The sequence below is a fragment of the Boleophthalmus pectinirostris genome, unplaced genomic scaffold, assembly GCF_026225935.1.
Source record: "Boleophthalmus pectinirostris isolate CB_2022bp ecotype Guang Dong unplaced genomic scaffold, ASM2622593v1 HiC_scaffold_16, whole genome shotgun sequence".
Lineage (NCBI taxonomy): Eukaryota > Metazoa > Chordata > Actinopteri > Gobiiformes > Gobiidae > Boleophthalmus > Boleophthalmus pectinirostris.
This window is the reverse complement of record NW_026571095.1, coordinates 28,099,215-28,118,244: the sequence shown is the minus strand read 5'-3', so window position 1 is coordinate 28,118,244 and position 19,030 is coordinate 28,099,215. Positions and strand designations below refer to the sequence as shown.

At 37.8% G+C, this 19,030-nt stretch overlaps 1 protein-coding gene across 2 annotated transcripts in view; it reads right to left on the bottom strand.

Annotated features, from left to right (window-relative positions):
- cc2d1b (coiled-coil and C2 domain containing 1B) overlaps positions 1–19,030 on the bottom strand; it is a 29,707-nt gene that overhangs the window by 10,424 nt on the left and 253 nt on the right. The window contains exons 2-15 of one of the 2 annotated variants that reach the window (XM_020941006.2): positions 18,371–18,475; positions 15,044–15,182; positions 13,131–13,231; positions 10,693–10,812; positions 9,099–9,245; positions 8,637–8,946; positions 7,191–7,309; positions 6,303–6,381; positions 5,344–5,418; positions 5,111–5,250; positions 4,288–4,360; positions 2,377–2,516; positions 1,479–1,590; positions 671–840 (exon numbers count right to left, since the gene is read on the bottom strand). In XM_020941006.2, the coding sequence (XP_020796665.2) occupies positions 671–840; positions 1,479–1,590; positions 2,377–2,516; positions 4,288–4,360; positions 5,111–5,250; positions 5,344–5,418; positions 6,303–6,381; positions 7,191–7,309; positions 8,637–8,946; positions 9,099–9,245; positions 10,693–10,812; positions 13,131–13,231; positions 15,044–15,182; positions 18,371–18,433 (1,788 nt within the window). In that variant the 5' untranslated portion in view covers positions 18,434–18,475. The remainder of the gene's footprint in view (positions 1–670; positions 841–1,478; positions 1,591–2,376; positions 2,517–4,287; positions 4,361–5,110; positions 5,251–5,343; positions 5,419–6,302; positions 6,382–7,190; positions 7,310–8,636; positions 8,947–9,098; positions 9,246–10,692; positions 10,813–13,130; positions 13,232–15,043; positions 15,183–18,370; positions 18,476–19,030) is intronic. The other variant, XM_020941008.2, reaches the window with a different exon arrangement.

Here is a 19,030-nt window from a genome sequence, read left to right as displayed (position 1 = left end):
CGATATGAACCTATAACACTATATCACGTGAAACCAGCCTATTTCGAGACATGTATATTGTGTATTATAAAGAAACCTGAAATTTCAATCTATAAAATTCACTATCAGATGTTACCACAGTCATTTTATCACCCCCTTCCCCTTGTCTCATGTGTTTACTATGTTTTTAGTAGTTTTATTGTGACTTTGACTGTCCTTGTCTATTCTATGTTTGTGTACAGCACTTTCGCCAGCTGTAACATCTTTAAAGCACTTCATAAATAAAGCTTGAATGGTATAGTATTTTACTAAGGTGACCAGACGTCCTTATTTACCCGGGACAGTCCCAGTTTTGAGCCCTATGTCCCTTGTCCCAGCAGATTTATCCAAAACCATTGATTTGTCCCAGTTTTATACAAGAAATGTCCCTGATGTCCCTATTTTTGACCAAAATTATCCCTGCCAACAGTAAAGAGAGGCATACATTGACATTTGTTGTGGTAAAATACAGAAAAGCTTCTTAAAAATGATCAAAACACAAAGAAAAGAGACTATACTGGCTCACATGTAAGTCACGAATGGGCAGGTCTTAAGTTACGCATTTTGTTTCAGTTTTATTAACCAACCACCCCAAACCGAGAGGTGTCACAGTTTTTGATTTTGAAATTCTGATCCTTATATTTGACCTCACCTGGCTGATGTTCATAGGTTTTCCCGCTCGAGCTGCTTCGATCATGGGCTCCAGTGCTTTGGCTTTCCGCAGCAGAGCCTTGGCCTGGTCCAGCTCGTTCTTCTGCTTGGCCTGAACAGCCGCCTTTAGCAACTGCTTCCTCCTGTTCTCCAACGTCTCCACCTGATCCGCTGGAAATGGAGAATTAGGTTAGTATGTATTCCTTAAAGGGGAAATATTAACAAAAAAATAAATAAAAATAACAAAACACAAGCCTGGTAATGCTTTTATTACAATGTTATAACATGATGAAAGTTAGAAAAGCTATTTTAAAGAGGCGGTATTTTACTTCTATGGGGTATTAACTGCTAACATATAATATATTTAGATCACCGTGGTACTTTTTACTGTTTTGAAAATGCTATATTCGCCGAAAACAAAGTATTAAAATGTTTTATAAGTCTCACTTTTGTCACTCCCCCTGCCTGCTTCAGAGTGCAGTCTCAACACAATTGGGGTGCCAAAGCAATGACTGCACACTGGATGAGGTTTGTAAAGTTGTAGTGTATTTTGTATCATGCTTTTGTAGATTCAAATGTAGATTTTGTAGATTGAAAATGTTTGTTTGTAAATTAAAAATATAAAATTGTTATGTTGGAGCTTTGGACAGAATCTGACTGCTAACCGTAAGAAAGGTTCAAACAGGACCTGGGAGAGATCGGTAAATTCCTCAAACATGCACGGATGACATCTAAAACCTTTTCAGACATGTTTTTGATGAAAGAACAATTTTATAACATGATAGAAAACGCTCTTAATTGTGACTCACATGTTGGAGAAAGTGCGTCCTTCTGAGATCTTCGGTCTGGAGATGGGGTCCTCTTCTTCTGTGGAGCTGCGGGCAGGTCCAGTAGTGGCTTTTTGGGCTCCTCCGGCTTTGACTAAAAACAAAAACTACATTAAAGAAAGAAATCACAGAGAAAACAGTAGAAATGCACTCACTCATTAAGTTAAAGTACAACATTCAGATTATTTCAAAGCTGCAAGTTTCCTAAGGATGTTAGGTTGTTGCACAACAAAAATCTGATTTCTAAAGTTATCAGATTGAAACATTTCAAGTTGCATCTAATGCAGAAATCGACAGATGTTTTTTTTATGGCCAATCCTAATTTGTTTTGAATCCAGCACCGAAAAGGTCTACTGATAGTTTTTGGCCAATATGTATTTTGATCATTTTACCCAAATTATGCCATTTTAATTTACCAAAAACTCAATCACTACTTCTTTTTGTCACAAACCTGTAGCTGTAGTCAGGTTTTGTACAGTCATTTCTTTGTTCAAGTAAAAATTTAAGGCCAGTTTTAGTCAGTGAGCTAAAAAGTACAAATATCGGGCAAGTACATATGACAATATCTGTCCATCTCTAATCTTGATATAATCTGACTTCTCTCTGACCAAGTGTTCATGGGTTAACAAAAAATTAAACAAAAAATTCAACAAAAAGGCAAAGTAAAAACAAAATGTACAAATGTAAACGACTGAAAGCTCATTTAAAAATAATTATACTTTGACCCACTGTGGAAATCGTTTAATTTACTGACAGATCTTTCCACATGTTTTGTTAAAATTTCAATAGACAGATCTGGGTTATCCAATTTCTCCATTTATCAGATGTTTTAACTGAGTTTCTTCTCTCATCTATGACAAAAACAAACTTAAATCCCCACCTCTGCCTCCTGCTCCTCTCCCTCGTCGTCTTCTGCAGTTTGGTTGACGTCCGCAGAGGCCAGTTTGTGAGCGGCCTCCAGTGCTGCCACTATCCCCTGATCTGCCTCTGGAGTCTTTTGTCCGGGGATCGGAGGGAAGCCTGACAAAAAAAAAAAAAAAAAACACCTCTTAACAGGGATGGTCTGACATCAATTTTTGAGTCAATACCGTTGCTATTATAATTTTTGCAGATACAAACAATACATTACACTTTTTAAAACCACAGCAACGGCCAGATTGTGGCATTTGTGTTATAGTGAAGTACAAATTAAGTATTCCCTTTTGTTAAAAGTAATAAAACTGATTTTGTTATAAAATATATTGTCACTTATTTATTCTTTTCAAAAAGACAAATCTGATGCACTAACAGGGTATCCCCGGGTTTGCCTACAGTGACCTTTTTAAGACCACTTAAATGAAAATTAAGACCAACATCACACCCATTATGCCGGTGAAAAACACCAGATCCAGTTCTAATGACCAATCAACTACAGATTCTATATCTAGAATCTAAAGCTACATTTATATGGTGGCGGTCCTAACCGAAGACACAAAAGTGGCGCAGCGTCTTCACTTTTTATTCCACGTTTAGACAAGCGTTTTCAGGAGGAAATCTGAGAGCATACGGTGATGCAAAAGTGTGTGGAATTCGACTGGGTTTACATGCCAGGCGGCTCGGTGGTGACGGATGTGATGTAAACACATATACGACGTGAGCAGATCTGACCAGAGTTTTGCGTCTTGGACAGTGTAGACTGAACTGATTGGTTTTGGTGTCGGCGGCAATGAGTAAACAAAGTATTATTTGCGCATACTCCAAATTAGACGTTCATTCACGTTGTTTTTTTTCCCCCTCCCTCCATTGCACTGCAGCCCGGTTGAGTAAACAAAAAAACAGGCTAATGAAATTTAAGACCTTTGTGGAAAAAAATAAGACTTGGACAACATCATTTTTTAAGGCCTTAATTTAGGAACATGAAATTTAAGACCTTTTTAAGACTTAAGACCTTGTGGCTGCCCTGACCAAGGTCACACTGGAAATGACATGTGGTGGATACCTCTGCCACCACTCCACAGTGTCAGTATTATTTCATTTCATTTACATTAAGTTAATTACAGCACATAATTTAATTCCTTTATTCAGACTTATATTCTAATTTGGATGCACACATTTTAATTAATATAAGACTGAATTATTAAGTTTGTCTAGTTTGTTTTAAGATCACTTTATTATCACTTATTATTTTTGTTACTTTAAGTTAGTAGTTTTAGTTAATAATTTAGTGTAATTCTCCCCTCTTGTGTTCAGTTTTAGTTGACCCTGATATATTTAATTAAACACCCCTGTTCTTTGTCTGGTTGGGTTTAGTTTTGTTCTGTTCAGTTTGATTTAAGTTACCCCAGTTGGACCTGGTTTTTGTTAATGATTTACCTAATTTCAGCCTTTGTTAAATTATCTCTTTTTTGACTTTATTAAATTTAAACTCATTTTTATACCTTGTCCTTGTCCACTACATTACAGATGGAAAAATATCCGTGTCAAATATCAGCAAAATTTTCTATATCAGAATGTTTTATTACTGATAGTGATCGCTGAAACTGCAGATAACAGTTGACCGAGAAACATTTCTGACAATGCATGTTATTTTGGAATCTATTAAACTGGAATGTATTAACTGGAACTTTTCACACAGCAAAGACATGAAATGAAATGTGGAGCTGTGTGAAGGTCAGCGCACACCGAGGCAGTGAGGCAATGACAGGAGAGGAAAGGCTGGAGCAGTTTAATGCCAAAGGGTGTCGATGCCAGTTTGAAAAGGGTAAAAACATGCATTTACAAATAGACTATTTACAAGGGCACTAAAACTCACCAGGAGGGACCGGGAGCTCGTCAAAATTTACAGCTTTTCCTGCTTTGTGGGCTCGAATGGCATTCTGATATTGCTGCAAAAAAGGACAGAATGTGATTTATTTTTTTTAAATGAGGAAAGATGTCGAGCTAAACAGAGATTAAACCAGGTCTGAACTAGGTGTGAACTAGGTCTAAAGCAGGTCTAAAAGGTCTAAAAAAAGGTCTAAAGCAGATTTGAACGAGGGCTAAACGAGGTCTGAACCAGGTCTGAACCAGGAAGGTCTAAGCTAGGTCTAAAGCAGATTTAAACAAGGTCTGAACTGGGTCTAAAGCAGGTCTGAACCAGGTGTGCACAAGTTCTAAGCCAGGTCTAAAGCAGGTCTAAACGAGGTCTAAACGAGGTCTAAACGAGGTCTAAACGAGGTCTAACGCAGGTCTAACGCAGGTCTAACGCAGGTCTAACGCAGGTCTAACGCAGGTCTAACGCAGGTCTAACGCAGGTCTAACGCAGGTCTGAACCGGGTTTAAAGCAGGTCTAAATCAGGTCTAAAGCAGGTCTGAACCAGGTCTGAACCAGGTCTGACCTAGGTCTAAAGCAGGTCTAAAAGGTCTAAAAAAAGTTCTAAAGCAGATTTGAACGAGGGCTAAACGAGGTCTGAACCAGGTCTGAACCAGGAAGGTCTAAAGCAGGTCTAAAGCAGATCTAAACAAGGTTTGAACCACGTCTGGACCAGGTCTGAACCAGGTAAGTCTAAAGCAGATCTAAAAGCAACTCTAACGAAGGTCTAAAGCAGGTCTAAAAGTAGGTCTAAAGCAGGTCTAAAGCAGGTCTAAAGCAGTACCTTGGCGATGCGGTCATGCATTCGGGCTTTGCGGTCGTCCCCGTTGGCTTTGGCCTGAGCTGAAGCCTCCACATATTTAGCCTTTCTCTGTTCAAGAGCCTCCAGAGCGTCTTTGGGAGGAGCAGGGACAGAGGGGGCAGCTACAAAAAGGAAAGAAATCACTCTGGAGTTAAAGGTACACTGAGATTTCTCTGGTGAGGTGTGCGTGTCACCATCAAGTTGCAAAGTGTTACCTGGAGCAGCAGAGGGCGGTGGTGGAGCAGCTCGAGTAGGACGGCCTTTCACAGGAGCAGAGGTTCCTCCAGAGCCTACAGGAAATCAGTGTATATCAAATATCAAAATAAACATGAAGGAAATTTATAGGTGACATAAGCCAGCAACAGAGTAACTGGTGAGGGCTATTGTTCTTTGCCCGTTTCTACTTCTCTATTATTACTTTTCATGCAAACTTTTGTGATTTTTGAGGGCCTAAACATTGTTGAAAAGCCTCCAAACAGTATATGGGATTGACTGATCCTGTGAAAAATGTGACAATGCCCAAAGTGACCCGACTCAACAGCGTTGCCTCAAATTGGACCCCTATGGGAGTGGGGACAGGCAAAGTCTGACGTAGGGAAACGAAATTCAGAATAGTGATAGAAAACAATAAGCCAAGTCAAAAGCTGAATTGAAGCATGGCTCTGTGATGAACTGGAAGTCGGTCATATTGGATCAAAAATTCGCCACCGTTTTGATTGTGTGTTTGTAAAAAGCTACTAGTACCTGGTTTTTGGTCCAATTTTCGGAATATTCTTTACAGTTTGCCCGTAACACGCCGACAAACACTTAATTTCCTATTTCTTTGATGACTTCTCGCTGGTACAGGCATTGGTCTAGAGAGCTTAAATTCAAATCACAATTGTGTGATCACGGCCTGAATGTCATGGACGATGAAGTCTAATACAGCTTAACACTATAGCGCCCCCTACCATAGGCATGAAATGTCAACATTCTATGAATGATTACAACATTTAAAGGTGTACTGTGTAATTTTTCTGATGGAGGATCTGTGGGCCTGGGCAGCTCTTAGGAAGGGACAACAGCATGTCGGCCGGTCACGGATGGGCGTGCCCGTGTGCACCAGGGTAAGGGCCATCATCGCCGCGGGTGCATTTAATTCTGTTTGTCCTTCACATTTAGCTTGTGTCCTTACCCTGTCCTAGGGATGGTGGGAGACTACTGAGGTCCACCGATTCTCCTCTCCCCAACGCCTCCAACACGGCGTCAAAGCCCTGAACAAAACAAACAAGATTTTATGAAATTCAGGTTTTTATTTCCTATTTTTCATACCTGGATTTGTGTTTTGTTTAATTCACACTTGTTTAAGTAACACTTTATCATTCGTATGTCAACATCTGTCTACAAAACTCAAAATGCTCTGTTCCATTTTGTGATGTGATATTAAGTGGTAATTTTCAAGTTAATAGCTCCTTATCCAGAATATTCTAGTGTATGGAGTTTAAAAACACAGTGGAGCATTTCCTGTATTACCACATGACATCACAAGGTGGAAGTGCATTTTTTTGCTGTTTGAGAGAAGAACTCAGCCTCAGTATGGACACATGTAGGGAGCAGCACGTCTATCTAGATCCAGATATCCCATTCAAAAACATAGAAAAACACAAAAAAAACATAGAAAAAATGCATCTGTCGTCGTGTTGTCTGAAAAAGCAGTTCAAAAGCTGTGCACAAGCCTGAAAAGCACGTGAAAAGCAAAACAACATTTGGATATCACTTTGAAGGGCGATGATGTTCCCTTCCCCCTGTATAAAACACTTGTTGAGTGAGCATTGTTTTCTTCACATTCTCCAAAAGTTTCAGATATTTCTTCATTTATCAGGTTTCAACACAAAAAGCTCTACACATGTTGTCCCAAAGAATTGCATTAAACTATAAATAAAAACAAATAAGCTGGTAAAATTGAGTATAACTGACTAAGCCCAGAGATACTGTATATGAACGCAGTGTATGAAAAGTGTGTGACGGTTTTAGGAGCTCGTTTCCTGGAGGCAACGAGCTAAATGTGAGTAGAAATTCTCACCTTGCTGATCCTGAAGAACTGCATAGCTTGCTCCTTGTCCCCCTCTTTCTTGGCTCTCAAAGCAGCCATCTTGTATTCTCTCTGCCTCTCCAAAAGCATCGTCCTCGTGCCGTCGTTCGCTGTCAGATTTACCAAAAGAAAAGACATTTGAGTTGATCACATGGGTAAAATATGAAAGTATATTATTGCTTTGCCTGAAATGTTCCCCAGTACGGCATTTAACGTGTCTTGCCTAATTTGATTACAGGTTTATTGTGCACAAAACCCCCTTCCAAAAAACATGCATTCCTATTCTGAGCCTCTTCCCAGATCTGACCTGTAACTTTGTCTGGTGGTGTTTTTGCTTGTTTCCATGGAAATATGTTTAATACCATAGTGTGCAACATTCCAGGTAAAGCAATAACATCTCTCTAAAAAGCCAGAAAGTTACATTGTGCACTTTTTAATAACCTCCCTGATCTGTTATCAGCTGTATTAAAAGCCCCATTATATAACTTTCCAGGAATGGAAAGTCAACAGATTCCATGGAAATAGAAAGTTTAAAAACATGCTTCGTAACATTCTCCCTGGAGATAGATACGTTTTAAGATATATCGGTACTGTGGAATATCATAGCCAAAAGAACAACATTTTTTTATGTTTGCGGAGGTTCAAGCTGGTTCACAATAAGTACACATGTTTTTCAGCGCAATAAATCCGTAACAAAATTAACAAACATGCTTCTATTTTAGTTTATTTTTAGGCTAAAAAGTTACATGCTGTGGTTTTTGGGTGGAGGGACAAAATGAAAATGAATGTTTTTATGTTTGTTTTATACCCCATACACATTCTGTTGCTTTATAATTGGATACTGACAGAACACAGTGGTCTCATTTTGACCCCAAGGGCAGCTCGGGTCCTGACTCGAACTCGGAAGTACGAGCACATAAGTCCTGTGCTCAGGTCTCTCCATGGCCTACCATCAAAGTACATCTGTGACATGTTGGTGCCGTATGAACCATCTCGCACTCTGAGGAGCTCAGGGACCAGCCTCCTGCTGGTGCCCAGAGTCTGGACTAAACACAGGGAGTCAGCATTTCAGATTCATGCAGTTAAATCCTGGAACTTCCTGGTCTTCCTGCACATGTTAGACAGGCCTCTACTTTGATGCTGCTTAAATCCAGGCTAAAAATGGTTTTGTTTAGCTGCATATGACTAAAAGCTTTTTCATTTTTCATCTTCTCTCTAATTTAATGTCGCTTTATTTTTAATTTTATGATTATTATTTATGTTTTGATTTGTTTGTATTGTAGTTTTAATGTATTTCTTATTCTGTAAAGCACTTTTACCTTGAGAACGAATTGTGCAATACAGATAAACTCGCCTTGCCTTTACAATACATCTGCACAGGGGAAAAACTAATGTTGTTTTCTCACATGAAAACAATTGGGCGACTTCGAGACTTACCATTTGTTTTGCTGTCTTGTGGTTGTTCTTGACTTGTTTTCTCTTCTTCTGGGGTTGGTAGTGCACTTAAACTAGCCGCAGATTCAGAAGACGGCGGCTGCTCCTCCTCAGGGCTGGTCTCCACAGTGATCTCTGGTACTGCCGCAGAGGGGGGCATGGGCTCGGACTCTTCCACAGGAGCGGTGCCCTCTGACGGGGATGTGGGTGCAGGTGGAGGCGGCCGTGCAGCTCCGGTGGCCACAGGAGGAGGGATATCTGCCTCATTCACAGATCTGCCCTTTTTCAATGCAGTTAGCATGGACTGGAGAGACTGCACAAAGACAAACAACCATTTAAACATAGGAGCTGTGTTTTTGGTGTCAGTTGAATTTATAGTATTTGGAGTAATTATATGTAGTGGAAAAGTAGTATATAGAGTGGTAGTAGTATTTGCAATTGCAGAATTAGTAGTTCTAGTCTCACCTTAAGGCCACGTTCTAGTCTTCTGACTTTAGAGGCTTCTCCTGCTGCTTTAGCGTTCTTCAGTGCAGTCTGGTACATAGACAGCCGCTCCTCCAGAGTGTGCTGCACAGAGCCTGGAGCTGCAGAGGACACTGGGGCGGACTCCTGCTAAAGAAGAGGACAAGATAGAAGGCACAACCAGGTTAGCCCAACAACAAGCTTGAGGTGGTCGTATCTAATGCGTGTTATACACTGTACCTTTTGATATATGTAAATAAATCATAAATATATTAAAATAACACATTTTTTGGTACAGAAGGAATTTATTTATTGATTTAATCTAAATACGACTAAACTGCACTTTCTTTGTGGTGGCACTTCCGGTTAAGCAGGAACCCCATTCATTTAAATTGACAATTTGAGAAAAGTTTTCACTAAAATCTGTTAAAATCTGCTATAAAGTAGGTCAAGGGTCTTCAACATGTAGTTTGGGAGCTACAGGCTCTATTCACGCTTACATCACAAACCAGAAAGACATTTGGGCTCGCCGACCAACTGTGACAAAACCCACTGAAGTAAATGTGTTCAGCGGTAAAATGAAGACTGCATACGTATGTGCTGTGTGGAATCATCTTGAACTTGGCGCCCTCACCTCTTCTAATCGCATGTACCCAGTGCACTCGGAGTTGTGTGTCAGTGGCGAAATGATGAAAACTGAGGTGTGGCTGTGATTGTTGTGTAACATAAAGGAACATTACAGTGACATGCAAATGAAGAAAACTGGACCTGGGAAATTGTAATCGCAATTTCCATACGTCTTCCTGGTTTGTGACGTAAGTGTGAATAAAGCCTATTGCTCTTCACCCCATTCCAAGTAGCCTGAAAAACATATTGTGCTGAATGACTCAAATTTGATGAACTGCCATTGTAAATTTATCATTTTGATGCCTAACTTTGTGCACTAATAAATGGATAAAGATTTTTTTTTTTTTTTACAGATATCTAACTGTTTCCCATCTAAGGCTTTTCTATGCTTATCATTTTTTGTGACCTCTGAAATTAGTCACTCTTTGGCATTTTCTCTTTGTAAAGGTAGCTCACCGAAAGAAAAGGCTGGAGACCCCTGAAGTAGGTAGATTTGTGTAAAATGTTCAATGTTCACGTGACCAACATGTCAACACTGCACCGAGTCTGTAACGGCTTTGTAGTACGTATAGAACTTATTTTTTGTGAGATCGGCCCCATGGAAAATAATCCCACACATTTCACATTCAGTACACTTACACTTATCATAGAAAGTACACGTATTACACTGTGATACGTGTACTTTTGAATGTACATAATGGGTGCTATTTAAAGGCCCTGAACCTGTAACTCGATGACATAGGTAGAGATTCTGTTTTAGAACTTACCACTACTTCCTGTATTTTTGTACTTTTCTTCTGAATGTTTTTTCCACAAACTGCCACACAGTTGATATAAAACTACGATAAATATTTACCACAGATACTATCCCACCAAACCAAGTCAGAATTGGAAAAACATGAAAATGTTTTGCGGTAAATACAAAAAATCTGATACAAGGCCTTTAATTTTCCTCTTCTAGTAGTAGTACCAGTGCAGGAGGAGCCTCTGGAGTTACTGCTTCACTCGACTCTGTTGTAACGGATGTGGTCTGGCCAGAGTCTTCATCCTCTTCCTCTTCCTCATCACCCACCACTTCCTGAAGCTCTGCCTGGAAATCAAAAAAAAAAAAAAAAGGTGTGGTTTACCATCAAAAGCCCTATAGTTTAAAACTGAGCTGGGGGAATTTGGTGTCAGATAACAGATCTGTTGGCCTAGTTTATGGTTAATGTCTCTAATTACTTGGCCTATGCGCATGAAACAAAAACTAACACAAAGTTCAACATTTGCTCTGTCAGTGTAAATAAACCAAAGTGAAATAGTCTGAAGGTGTTTCATCATCAAATCAGCTTTCTAAATTAAATAAAGATTAAAATATACAAGGACAGGAAATAAAGTATCAACATTCAAAGTTTAAATAATGGACCTTGTCACTAATACCCAATGGTGGAAAGAGTACTGTAAATTTGTACTCAAGTAAAAAGACTGTTACATGGCTAAAAATGTACTTACTCAGTTACAAGTACTGCTGTCAAATTTGTACTTAATCCTTCTAGACCAGGGGTGTCAAACTCATTTCGGTCCGGGGGCCGTACCCAACCTACTTTGAACCCAAAGGGACCAGATTAGAAAACTCATGGCATATATATCCCAAAATAGCAATAAGTTCAAATCTTTGTGCAGAGAAACGCAAATCTATTACAGAAATATTTTTTTAACTGATGAACTCTTTCTATTACAAAATATTTCTAATATTATGAACAACCTGAAACTTGAAAAATGCAATTTCAACACAGTGTTTTAACATTAACTTGTATGCAAATAGGAATAAGTTAATTTTTTCTTGGAAAATCCTGCACTCGGCTCCACTTTTCTCATTTTTGACATTTTGTTGATGAGGGTGTCACTGTCAACAGTCAAAACGATCATCCTTTAAAAGAGGCAAGGCTTCATTTGAGCCTGCCCTGGTGGGAGGCCTCCACGTATAGAGACGCTGGAGATACTGCTGTGATAAGCGGCGCAGAAAATCAGCTGAGGGCCAGATTAAAGGTCTTGGAGGGCCGGACCCAGCCCCCAGGCCATATGTTTGACACCCGTGTTCTAGACCAACGGTATCATATATAATACCTGGAAATATGTTTTATATAACTGCGCATAACTTTCCAACCATAAAAGACAGAAACTTTTTTTATCCTTGAAAAGCCGAGTTGTGGCTTTCTGAGCATATTTCCGGCATTATCCTACGTCACACACCGTGTGATGACGTAGGGAAAACAAGTGTCCAATAGAAACTTTGTTTTCCACCAAACGCATGCTCTCCATCCATTTTGATTGGCCCAAACTTTACCAAAGATTGTAGTGAGCCAAAATGGTCGATTGTTCTGAGCGTCTGTGTTTGTAACAATTGAAAAAGCCGCTCTAAGTGTGGTTATTACTCAAATAAATGACGCATCCCTTGCTATTTTTCTTTGTACATTTGAACTGAAATGAACCTTCCAAATACAAATGTAATAAACACCATGAAAATGCAGGAAATGATGTGGCTCTGTGCCCTGGACCTGACACGAGCTGTTTTCATGACTGGCACCAGGAAAGTCATGGGGCCACTGCAGTTTTTTTTGTTTTGTTTTGAGGCAAGAAGGATATTTTTAGTTTACTTACAGACTTGATATTTTACACTTTTGTAGCCCTAAATTAAGCATTTTTTATGTCCAAAAAGTTGTTTATACATGTTTGCTGTGTAAGAGTGGGAATTTAATTTTCAGGGGGTTTGTTTGTTTTTTCATTTGTATTTCTGGTCCTATAACATTTATTACAGGAACATGACACAACTACAGCAGCATATTGTGAAATAAACAAGTTGTACTGAAAAAAGGATGTATAACACTTCAGGAAGGGGGTAAAAAGGGGGGAGTTTTAATAGCAAACTTGAGAAAAAAAATCCAGGCATGGACAAATGTACTAAAATTGTACTTTTTACAATTGGATTTTTACTTAATCCTTCCAGACCTAAAAAAGTACAAATCATGAACACCACTCAATGTTACTAATTGCTTTTCAGTACAATTTTAGCAACATTTTAGATCAGTCTTGATAAATTAAACTGCATTAAGTTGTTTTAAAGGGCAATCTGCATATTCTCGATGCTGTTATGCGAGTTTGTAAGTATAAAGAGGACCAGAGACAGTTGTGTTTTAGGGTGATTGGGACCTGTACAGTACCCAGTAACTAAAATCATTTGAAATGTAACTAGCAACTAATTATTGACTAGAATTTTACCCATTTACAATAACCCCAAAATCTACTCAATTACAGTAACTTGAGTATTTGTAATCAACTATTTTCCACCCCTACTAGTATTACATAATACAACTCTTATTCTTTTTGTGTATAGTTTAGGTAAAGCTGTAAATGTTAATGTGTACAAACCAACAGATCTTCATCATCTTCAACATTTTCATCATCGTCATCCTCTATATCTTTCATACATTCGTCGGCCATTCGAGCGATATCCTCCATGGGCAAAGGAGCTGAGACCACAGAACCACAACAACAAATTCAGTGTTTAAATATTTCAGAGTAGAGATGAATTCTTTATACACTACCAGTCAAAAGTTTGGACACACCCTTTCATTCAATGTTTTTTTCATTTGTTTACTCCTTTTTGTACTTAGGAGTAAACAAACAGAAGACATCAAATATATGAAGCAAGGAATTACGTAGCAAAAATGTGAAATAACTCATCTAAATATGTTTTGTTGACAGCACTGTAAACCTCTGGCCTTCTCTCAATGAGCTTATAGTTCCCTGAAATGGTTTTCACTTCACAGCTGAAACTTTAAAGGGTCAAAGAACACCCAGAACCACGATCAAAGCAAATGGTAGAAATATTTTTTTTAAATCTAGTTTTGATTTGATTTTATTTTTTTTGAAGGGGTGTAATGATATCCAAGTCTCATGATACAATATCATCACGGTATGAACCTCACGGTACGATATTTATTGTGATATCGTGGGAAAGTTCACGATATGGTGGGGAGGCTCGCGATTAGGGATGTAACAATATCCAAACCTATCGGTACAATATTTTCACGATATACATCTCACGGTACGATATTTATTGAGATATTCTGTGGAGGCTAACAAAACTGTTAATGTGCTACTTTTTCCTCTTAAATTGTCTTGACAAGACTTAATCCAAAGAACTCAGACTAAAAACTGTTATTTCTTCATGTAGTCTACACTGAAATGGAGCAAAGGATCATGGTCTATGTAGTTCCTTTTGTCTTTTTTAGCTATTGCTGCACCGTAACTCTTAACTGAAACAAAGAGACTTGTAATTAAATATATTGTGAGGGTCCACGATATTATTGTGAGAACTCTGATGATATGATATCATGATATTTCAGTTATTGTTACATCCCTAGTTTTGCCTTCAGTGAGAATCTACAGTGTAAATATGTCATGCAAATAAAGCAGAAACATAAATGGAAAAGTGTGTCCAAGTGTGTTACATATACATATACTAACACTACCAATCAAATGTTTTAATAGAAATTAGTGCTGTGTAATATATAGAACAATGGATCTTTTTAAACTGAGAGGTCTAGAGCCAACGTCAGTAAAAGACTTTGGAGGAAGTCATTTAGCTATTATTTGTTAAATAATTTAATGTCTCTATTGTTTAAGTACAGAAAATGAATAGTCATTTATTTGCTTTTAATTAGACAAAATAAAGCTGATTAAAACAGTGAAGAAATGCACAAAGTCACAGTACTCCTATTATATAAATAAAAGTGTTGAAATAGTAGTTATAATTAACACCAGTCAGAATGTATGTCCAGTAGTAAGTAACAGTCTTTTTCCCCAAATATTTTTTAAGTGATTATATTTGTTTGACTTTTATGGGGGAGTCCTGGCCCCTGACTGAACCCTTATGTACCCTCATTTTAAGCTTTTAGATGTCTACAATTTCATTTTAGTAAAGAAAATCATATCGTATATCTAGACATTAATTTGACAAAGTATCGATACTGCAAAAAATCACAATACTATGACAAAATTTGAGCTTTCCTGAATAGTTTAGCATAATTTTGAGCTTTATCAGAACTAGCAGTAGATCTGATGGTAATAAAGAAAATGTTTCCAGTACTAAAAAAGTCACATGTTTTATCTTCATTGTGGTATCATAATCGGCATTGGATCAATTCCTTAGTATCTGAATCGAGTTTGAAATTTGAGTATCGTGGCAAACAGTCTGCTCTAATCAAATAATGTGTAACTGATAACCGTTTTATGAGGAACACTGACGCATGCTCAGACCACAGTTCAAACACACTTACCCTTGCCTTTGGCCTTGGCTCGCCCTCTGGCTGCAGCTTTTCCCCCGGTGAGAGCAGCCAGTTCAGCCTCCAGATCCGGGTCGTCCAGGTTTTCATCCATGCCCTTCATCATGTCCTCTGGGTCCATAAACAGCCCCATCTGAAACCAGGAAGTACCCGTCAAAATCCCTCTCCTGACGACAAACGCCACGGAGATGGGACACACAGGCCTGGGTAGAGCTCAGGATTAAATATTAAGTACACTGCATTTTTGATTCATATAAAATTATTCTGATACTAGGGTAGAGTTAGATACTACAAAATAATAACAAATACTACAAGTTAGGGTTGTCAAAAGTATCAAAAATCAGGTACTAAATGAGACTAAAACTAGTATCGAAACTAGATTCCCATTTGAGCAGGTATCGATAATAAAAAGTCACATTCACAGGACAAAATTAACCTTTCCTGGTAACAAACACATTTTGTAGAAAGTGGAAACCATTTATTGACTTTTTTGAAAGTCTAAGTTATTGTGTGTTGTTATTGTTGTTGTTGTTGTGTGTTGCTGTTATTGTTGTGTGGTGCTGTTGTTGTTGTGTGGTCCTGTTGTGTGGTGTTGTGTGATGTTATTGTATGCTGTTGTGCGTTGTTGTAATTGGTGTAGCGTGGTGTTGTTATTGCTGTTGCTGTGTTATTGCTGTTTTTGTGCGCTGTTGTTGTGCGTTGTAGTTGTTGCTGTTGTGTGTCTGTGTGTGTGTGTTGTGTGTGTTGTGTGTGTTGTTGTGTGTTGTTAGTGTGTTGTTGTGTTGCTGTTGTGTGTTGTTGTTATTGTTATTCCGTGTTATTGTGTGGTGGTGTTATCATTATGTGTTGTTATTCCTGTTGTTGTGTGTTATTGCTGTTGTCGTGTGTTGGTAATAGTAGTAGTATATTTATTATCATTCTATTATTATTATATAACACTACTCGTATTTCTTGAGTGATTTGTTTTTGTTAGTGAGCTTTGTAAGTTATTTTTTATCTGCATAAAAATGAAAACTGTGTGTACATGTGTGGTTTGAATGACATATCTAGACATGAAACCGAAAAGTGAACCTTTCCTGAATAGCTTGACCTGTATCAGAACAAATATAAGACAGTATAAGACAGAGATTAGTGTACACCCATGGACCACTGTGGTGATTTAGTTGGAGCCAAATGTTATGGGTGACGTCACACTTCCTCTTGCCACTTCTATCTACAGTCTATGATCAGAGCTGAAATTGAAGTGGTGACCTTCGGGTTGGAGGGCGAACTCTCCAACCACTAAGCCAGCACGTCCCCTCATCGGAACAATATAGAAATTTAATACACTATTGTAACTGTTCACTCACTTTTGATATATTTATCACTGCCATAAACGCTTCAATAACAAGTCACGGGGAACACCATACAAGGCTTTCTATGACAGCAAGTCGTTTTTCCTGAGATAAGATAAAAGCTTTATATTATAGCACATAAAGAAAGCGCTAAAATTAAATGCTGAAAATATTGTTGTGCTATCGAAAGAAAGTTTTTTGTTTTATTACAAGGTATCCCCAGGTTTGACTACCCCAAATTTGAGACTTTTTAAAGACCTTTTTAAGACCACTTATATGAAAATTAAGACCGATATCTCACCCACTATGCGGGCGAAAAACACCAGATCCAATTCTTATAATGACCATAACTCACTGCTTAAATAACAAAAAATACTTTAAATATAAAATCTCATTCAGAACTCATTTATAGTAGTATGCACTGCTTGTAAAATGGCCAAAAATTTGAAAATCATTTATAATTTTAAAAATATATTTATGTTTTTTTTTTTCCTCTCTCGATTTCACATTGCACTGCAGCCTGGTTAAGTTTACAAAAAAAATAGGCTACTGAAATTTAAGACCTTTGTGAAAATGATAAGACTTAGACAACATAATTTAAGACTTTTTACAGCCCCGCGGCTACACTGTATTATCATTGTGGTATCTAAGTTGATCGAATATCGAGGCAATCTATATCAGAACTAGTACAAGACAACATGGTGACATTGAAGGATTTAGAATTATTTGTGATGAAAATTACATTCTAAAGAAACATTGGATGTATTATCATTGTGTTATCAAAATGTGTATTGTTTGCAGGTCAAGTTCCTTGTTTAATATACTGGAGATCTATTTACTTCAATGTTAGATGTTATTAGATGACACAGACAATTGTTTGGTAATATTGTTCATTTCAGTTGTTAATTTTGTTAAACCCAGAAGTAGCTCCGAGTGTAGTCCCAGTTGTTTGTTTAACCACGGCTTAAACTTGATTTATGTGTGTGCAGTAGTGAGCAGCAGTAATTTTCAAGTTAACAGCCGCCTTTAACCTTTTGTTCAGAGGAGAGTGGAAATTTCAGGGCTGAAATTATCCAAATGATTCTAGTGAAGGTGAATCTTTTTTTTTTTTAAGGTGAGTCTCGTGAACATTTCCTGTATTTCCACATGCCTCCAGGTATGTTTTTGATGAGGAAACAACATAATTAAATAGATCCGAATATAGCGTCCCGTAATATTTAATCTCGTGGGATTTGTCTGGTTAAATATTAAATTAAACATCAACAAATTAAGTTTTGAATTGTCATTTTAGCTCTTTTTTTAAGCATTACTTCCTTGATGGAACTGAATGGGACGGTGTAGCGTGGAGTATTGTCAAGATACTGAAATTTCGAACTCAAGACTTAATATCGAGTCTGTTCCTTGATATTAAGGAACAGACTTGATACTCAGTACAGACTCTGATACCACAATGATGATAAAAACACTCCTTGTTTAGGCAAAAGAGTGTGATTTACAAAATAATATTACCGCGCTTTCTGTTATATTCCCATGTGGTCTTATATCTGTGTAATCCCTCAGTGGTCCAGGTAGGTTCCATAGTGGTTCATGGGTGTATATTAGTCTATGTGCTCTTATACTTGTCCTGATAAAGCTCAAGATCATTCTAAAGTTATTCAGGAAAGACTCATTTGTGTATCAATACTTGCTCAAATGAGTATCTACTTTTGATACTGGTTTTAGTATCAATTAGTACCAGATTTTTTAATCATTTTGACAACCCTAACCCGTAACCTTTTCAAATAATTTCCCTTGTCAACTATTTTCCCTTGTCATGTATTTTCCCTTGTTCAAATAATTTCCCTTGTTTCAAATAATACTCTTTCCAAATAATTTCCCTTGTGGATCAATAAAGTTTGTCTAAGTCTAACCCTCAAAGTGGATTAACCCTAGTGAATTAACCGTGGATCTATGTTATTGACAAAAATATACATGCAATTATTATTACCTGTTTGGCAGCTGCAGCACCTTGGCCCCTGGACGCAGGTTCCTTTTTCTTTTTTGCAAACATGCTGTTCTGTTTTCAAGTTGTACAAGTCTCTCACACTAAACCCTATGAACAAGAAGACATTACACACTTATTGAGTAATGTCAACAATGCTACGTGGAGTAATCACGTGCTCGGTTGTCATGTGCCTCCGAACTTCAGTCACTCACATCCATTTAATAAACAAACACCAACTAAAGCATCAAATTATTATCTTTTAAACTGGAATGTTTGTTTTTGTTTGTTTTTATCAGCCTTGATTAGAGAAATTAAAAGTAGCGGATTAATAGATAGTATCGGATTGGGCTCATTTAAGTCCACACTGTGTTTTAAAATGACGAAAGCAGCACATTTACTGCCTAATACATTGCAAAAGTCTAACACATGCCCCAAAATTTCGTAAACAACTCGCATTTTTGTACAAGTGAGCAATTTAAGTCCTGAAAAATAAATACAATTTAGCATTTATTCCCAACACTAACATGCAACGTTATTTTTACTGTTTATAATCTATCATAATGTCAGTTGAATTCGCGTTAAGAAAGGTTTGATGAGGAATGTGGAAGTTTTTGACAGATCACCACTTCTGGTCACAACACTCCTGTCAAATGACGTTAGCGC